At 44.0% G+C, this 7,210-nt stretch overlaps 1 protein-coding gene across 1 annotated transcript; it reads left to right on the top strand.

Moving 5' to 3' along the window:
• The first annotated feature begins 4,877 nt into the window (after positions 1 to 4,877).
• Positions 4,878 to 6,948, top strand: LOC119570539 (WAS/WASL-interacting protein family member 1-like). Its single transcript, XM_037918234.1, has 6 exons — positions 4,878 to 5,074; positions 5,377 to 5,463; positions 5,758 to 5,938; positions 6,132 to 6,233; positions 6,292 to 6,417; positions 6,847 to 6,948. Exons 1-6 carry the CDS (start codon positions 4,878 to 4,880, stop codon positions 6,946 to 6,948), a joined length of 795 nt encoding a protein of 264 aa, XP_037774162.1.
• Positions 6,949 to 7,210: the final 262 nt, after the last annotated feature.

The raw sequence follows: 7,210 nt of genomic DNA on the forward strand, positions 1-7,210 counted from the left end.
TATATATTTATTCAAATATATATTTATTATATATATATATATTATATATTATATATATATATTTATATATTATCTACTATATATACTTATATTTATATTATAATATATTTTATTTTATATATATCATAATATATACTATATAACTTTATTTTATTCTATATTAAACATATATATATATAATATGTATATATAAGATATAAATTTAAGTATAATATGTATATATATTTATATATAAAATAAATATATATGTATATATATGTATGTAAATATATTATATATAATATTTTATATATATATTATTATATTATTATATATATATATATATATTATTTTATATATATTATATATTATATATAATATATATATTATTATAATATACTATTTAAAACAACTACACGCGACACACACACACACACACACACACACACACACACACCTCACACGCCACCACACACACACACACACACACACACCACACACACACCCAAACCATTAACCTATACAAAACCACTTTTACACACACATACACACACACACACAACACCACACACACACACACACCACAAGACACACATACACACGGCGCGCGCGTACACACACAATACAATACACGGACAAAAAACCACCACATACAAACACCACCCACAAAACACACACACACCAACACACACACACCACACACCACACCCACCCCCACACACACACACCCCGCACCACACATACCACACACACAACACAGTATAAAATAAAGTGTGTGTGTGTATGTGGGTGTGTGTGTGTTTTTGGGTTGTATGTATTATCACGTGTGTAAAAAAAAAAAAAAAAAAAAAAAAAAAAAAAAAAAAATATATTATTTATATATTTTATATATATTATATATAATATATATATATTTATATATATATATATATATATATAATATTAATATATAATAATGGTGGGTATTATAATATATATATATATATATTTTTATATAAAATTTATATATATATATATAAATTTATATATTAATCTGTGTGCATTTTGTAAAAATGTATGAAAATTCATGCTATGTATATATGTATGTATAATATATTTATATATAAAATATAATATATTTTTAATATATATATATTATATATAATATATTATATTATTATAAAAAATGAATAAGAAAAGAAATACAGAAAAAAAAATATTCATTTAACTTCATATGTTCATATATAAAAAATATATATAATATATATATATATATATATAAATATATTGTGTGTGTGTGTGGGTTGTTGTGTTGTGTGGGGGGTGTGTGTGTTGTGTGGTGTGTGTGTGGTGTGTGTTTTTGTGTGTTTTTTTTTTTTTTTTTTTTTTTTTTTTTTTGGGGTTTTGTGTGTGTGTGTGTGTGTCTATTATCTACTACTATATAAAACATATTATATGCAATAGCACATGTGTGTGTTGTACGTAATTATATATTATATATATATTATATTATTATATATATTATAATATTATATATATATATTATAAAATATATATAATATATATATATATATTTATTATATATATAAAATTATATATATATTATAATATATATTTATATATAATATAAATATATATAATATATATATAATATTATTATATATATTAAATTTTTATATATTTTGGTGGTGTGGTGTGGTGTGTGTGTGTGTGTGTGTGTGTGTTAGTGTCGGTGTGTTTTTATTAATATATATATATATATTAAATATAATATATATATATATAAAACATTATATTCACCACTCACCACACCACTCACACACACACACACACCACACACACTACACACCTCAAAACCACCACACACACACACACACACCCACACCACACCACACCCCCCCACCCCACCCACACCCCCAAAACCCTCACACCCACACACTCTGTATAATATACGTTCATGCAAATCTGTTTTCGCGTATGTGTGAGTCCTTGCTCAAAGAATTCAATTTTGAAAAAAAAAAGGGAAAAAAAAAACGAAGGGTGTCGTCCCCCCAGTCGGTCCCCGCGCAAGTGCGTGAAACCCGGGAATCAACCTATGCCCTCTTCACTTGCAGCTTGCATTCCTTGCCTTTTCCCTTGAGGTTCTTTCCACTGCCTTTGGCTGCAAAGGGATGGTGGAGGCGCTGCTCGCCGAGGGCGCTGACCCCAACCCCGGGCATTTTTTGGTAGGGCCCGGGGGGAAGCTGAGGACGGCGGTTTAATATTATCACATTTATGCTGTCGTTTCATTTTTTATTGCTATTATTATTCCTCCCTTCTTCCGCTCTTTTTTTCTTTTTTTTTATGTTCCTTTCACTCCTCTCCTTCTTTTCTCGTCTTTCTCCCGCGCCCTTTCCCCTTCTCTCCCCTGTTTTCCCCTTTTCTTCCGCTTTTCCATTTTCGCTCCTCACCTTTTCCCCATTCTATCTTTTTTCCTCTTCCGTTTTTTTGTTTCCTTTCTTTCATCCCCATGACCACAATTCCCTCTCATTTTTCACCCCCATTATTGTTTTTTTGTTATTTCATTATTATAGAAATCAAAATCATCACCCCTTAAGACACAACCATTGATTTCATTTTGCTTTTTTTTATTTTCATTTTTTTGGGCGTTTTTGTGGAACAAAAATTGAAAATTGGCCCCTGTCGCATACTAAACGCTATTAGTGAGAAAAAAGTGGTTTTCAGGGAAATTTTTTTGCACATTAAAGGCCCCTTTGGGGACTGTGTTTTCTATCCGAGGGTTTGATGCTAATTAGGGGTCGAGCTTCTGTATTCGTGTTTAACGTCATTTTTCTCTCTAAAGGGCCGGGGGTTTTTGTCGGGAGTGCCATTGTAAATTTCCCAGAACCGATATTTGTTCCCGAGAAATTAGGACTTCTGCCTAATGATTTGGTGTATGTGTGTGTTGTGTGTGTTAAGTAAGAGAGGGGGGGAGAAGGAAGGGGGATGGGGAAAGGGAAGATGGAGAGAAGGAAAAGGAGAGGAGGAATAGAGAAAAAAGGGGAGAGAAAAAAGAAAAGTGAGAAAGAGAATGGGGACGAGAGAGAGAGGAAGAAGAAAAAAGATAGGGGGGATGAGAGAAGGGGGAAAGAGAGAGATGGGAGGAGAGTAGAGGGAGGAAGAGAGAGATAGAAGGGAGGAAGAGAGAGTGGGGGAAAGAAGAAGAGAGGGGGGGGGGGGAAGAGAAGAGGGGGAGGAAAAAAGGAGAAAGAGTAAGAGAGAGAGAATTTTAAATTTGTTTAAAAAGTCTTTTTTTGATTCCATTTGTTACAATGGTATTCTTGGTGTGACATAATTCTGCTTGTTTTGCTCACGTTGTCAGCTGCTCTACTCGGCGATACCGAGTCCTTCCCCGCCGTGGTGCCCAGCCAAGCAGAAACCCTCCAGGCCACATTGAAAACTTCTCGCGCCTGGCGGGTGCGAACCCGTCGCCCCTCGGATGAAGGCCGACACTTTTACCACTGTACCAGCCCGGAGGAAAAAGAGGAAAGAGAGAAGAATAAAGAGAGAGAGATGAGACCCTTTCCCCACGACATCGAGCGCTGAAGAAGAAGGACCTCTCCTCTCCTCTCCCCCTGCGGTAAAAATCGGTCCTTCTTGGACGTTCAGAGAGAAAAGGGGATCGTTCCGGTGGACGGGCGCGATGGGCAGGTAGAACCCCCTTGTGGGCCCTTCAGCCCGGTTCTGTCTAATAGCACTGCTAGACAAAACTTTAAATTTCCCCCTCCTGTAAAGGGAAAGTACCGGAAAAAAGTTAGTCTCTCTCCTCATGTGATAAAATAGTCTGGGGTTTGGGCTATTCAGGGGATAAGGAACTTACGGAACATTACGGTCCCCTCTTCTCTCACTGAGGTGAAATTTTTGGGTTTTTTCAGAGAAAAAGGGGGATTCCTTTAAAACCCACCCTCCCATAAAAATGTCGGGAAAAAGTTAGCTTCTCCCCTCCGGGATAAAAACATCTGTGGTTGGCTGTTTTCAGAGGTAAAGGGACTTACTGAACGGTACGGACCCCCCTTCTCTCACTGAGGTGAACACCCTTTTGGGTGTTTCAGAGAGAAGGGATTCCCTTTAAAACCGTCCTGCCATAGAACCTCCTGGAAAATGTTAATTTCTCTCCCTCACTGTATGAACAGTCTGGGGCCGCTGTTTCAGAGGGAAAAAGGAACTGACAAAACAGTCCCGGGACCCCCCTCTTTTCTCACTGGGTGAACAACCTTTGGCGTTTCAGAGAAAGAGGGATTCCTTTGAAAAAGGGGTAAGGTCCTCTCTGAGGAAGGGAGAGGAACTGCCTAAAAGGTAAAGAGTCCCCCCCCCAAATGAGGGGGGACAAAGTGTTCCCTCAATGAGTCCTTAGGCGGAAGGACATCCCCTCTGGGACTCCCAGAGGTTGAACCTACCCACGTTTTTTGCCTTGCGTGGCATCCTTTGGCGGGGAGACGGGAGTCCGGAGGTTGGGGCGATGCCGGCACGAGTAGCCCTGCGGCTAGAAAACCGCCTTTTTGGTCCTCTATTCTGGCAAAAGGCGGCCTGATCCAGCCCGGGTCGGGTCAATCGGCTGGTCTCCCTCGGGAGGCTGGGGTCAAGCAGTCATGCTGCCGTTGGTCCCACACCGTCCGGCGTACCAGTGAAACGGCAAATTGGCTGCGTGTTCCACTCTCACCCCTTTTTTGCTGTTAGACTTGGTTCTAACACTCAGCTTCCCCTTTTGGACCCCGTGGTGGGGGGGGGCGTGATGGATAAGCCCTGCCAAGTACATGGAAAAAAAAAACAAAAAATCCCGAAGCCTTACGTGCCCCCGGGTGGCAAAAAAAAACCCCGAGCACAGGATCACTGTCTCCTGCGGGCCAAGATGGGGGACAAACAGAAAAAGCATGTACAACATGCTGTCCCCAATCGCCAACGATGGACTCTCGTGCTGGCCCCCCAGGCCACACCCAGACCGGGAAAGGGCCCTGAGCACCCTCAGATCCCCACTGACTGAACAGGAGCACCAGCTAAACCCAGCCGAAACGGGGTCCCCCCAGAGAACCCCCAAAGCCAAAAGGGCGACCGAAACGTCCAGCCAACCGACTCGATGGCGAGTCGGGACCCCCAAAGGGGTTACCCGTTTTTAAAGGGTCCCCGTAAACCCAAGGCTTCGACAATGCCTACCAAATGGTGGGGGGATTGGAGAGCCAGCCAAATCCGGGGGGTCGATCCGGTTGCGCAGATCAGGGCATGTCTCATCCCAAGATCGGCCCCCTTTTTTCCTGCGGGAAAAACAAAGGAGCTAAAGATGGAGGAAGTGAGCCTTCGCCACTGAATCCCGGGGAAAGGGGGCCAAGAGGGCTACTTGGCTTCTCAGTCTCATACGTGTGGGGTGATGCATCACCCCCACAGGTCGTGGGGCCCCCGAATGTCGAAGGGAAGATTCCCCCCGGCAAGTCCTGGTGCCATAAAAGGTACCCCAAAGCCTACCCTTATCTGGTAACTGGGTACCCCCCCTTTTACAATTTACGTCCCGGGGAACCACTGCGTGTTTCAAGTGCCAGAAGTACCCCCACCAGGCTAACTGCCGCTAAGCCAAAATGTGGCGTCTGTAGCAAGGCACAAACACCGGGGTGTGCATCAAGGCTATAAAAATAAAGACACAACAGCCAATTTCCCCTAACTGCGCCATGGGGCTCACGCCTGGAGCCGGGCTTCTCTGTCGGAAAAAGGGGCGGCCTAAAAGGGCAAGAGGTTCAAAGAACACCAGTCTTTTTTCCCTCCCCCCCCCAGGCACCTACGTCTGGGGAGGAAAAAGCAAAAGGTTCCCGACCTCCTAAAGGAGGAACTGCCCCCCACCCGAAACCGGAGATCTCCGAAAAAATGGGTTTCCCCCCAAGTAAAACATGAAAGGGGAAACCACGGAAAAAAGGGTTCCCCAACAGCACCACATGGTCCTCCCCAGATCCAGAAGGCATTTTTCTTGACGAGGGGGACATTCGTCCTGATTCTGCGTATCACAGCATGGAAATTCCCTTTGTCCAGGCCCAAAGGAAGGGGCGGAGAAGGCAGTGAGATCGCCATGCAACTTTAAACACTGTCGCAAGCATAAAGGGAAGGAAAAAGGGAGGGCCAAAAATTCAGCCCAACCCTCCCCCTCCCCCCAGGTCAACCCCCCTCCCCACCTCAACCCAGGCTATCCCCTCACAGGCAGAGCCTACCAGGCTGATTCGTGCCACAACCGAATCAGAAAAGCTGCCCCTGCCCAGGCAAGGCCATAAATGCCAGAAACAGCCTGGCCAAAAAAAACCCAAAACACTCAATCAGAGCTCCCAAAAGGGCTCTCCACCCCCCAGTGGAGCCAGGGATAGCCGACGCCGAAGGGACCCCTCAACAGTGAGTCTCACAATGGGTTTCAACTCCGACTTAAACCGATCGACGATGCCCTCTGATGTAACTATCAATTAGTAACATCAGGCACCAAAATAAGTATTCTGCAGTGGAAAATCTGTGGCTTCTCCTCAAGGAGTGCCATCCTCCACGCAATTTGGGGATCAAAGGGGCATTGCATCGTCTGCTCCAGGAGACATTTCCGGAAGCTGTTCGCTTCTCCGGGTATCACGCTCGCGCTGCCACTTTCCGATGGCAAAAAAGGCCTGATGACCCCGGTCAAAACAACAAATTTCCCCGCTCCGCAATAGCCCATGCCCGCCGTGGGGGTTGAATCTCTTGCCGTCGAGATTTAAATGGGCCCCCGAAAATTTTACAATGTGACAGCCGGCCACACTGAGTAGCTTAACATCACCCCGTTTCTTCTGCAGCCACGACCGAGTGTCATAGGGGGGGAAATTTAATGCACACCCCCCCATCTGGGTCCTGCAGGGCACCGGGTGCGGCTGGCCATCACTAGCCAACGTGCTTGAGACTTCCCCGAGATCGCTCTCCTCAACACCAGGGCCAAACCCTTCGAGGGGGGGGTCCTAGCCCCACCCGACCACTGTGACTCTGGTGGAGGGATTGGCTGGCGTGTCGATGAACCCTCACTAGTGACCATTATGGCACTATAAAAACCCCCCACGGGTGTGGCCCGCCCAAATACCCCGACCAATCCAAAATGGAAAACAAAAAGGCACGGCGGCTTCCAAACGCCTTGGCCTGTGTCAGAGAAGCTGAACCCCCAAAAGAGCGAAATGTGGAAAGGGTCAAACCAGACTTTTAATGCCTTGATGAGGGAGCCTCACTGAAA

This window comes from Penaeus monodon, unplaced genomic scaffold (assembly GCF_015228065.2).
Source record: "Penaeus monodon isolate SGIC_2016 unplaced genomic scaffold, NSTDA_Pmon_1 PmonScaffold_3068, whole genome shotgun sequence".
Taxonomy (NCBI): Eukaryota; Metazoa; Arthropoda; class Malacostraca; order Decapoda; family Penaeidae; genus Penaeus; species Penaeus monodon.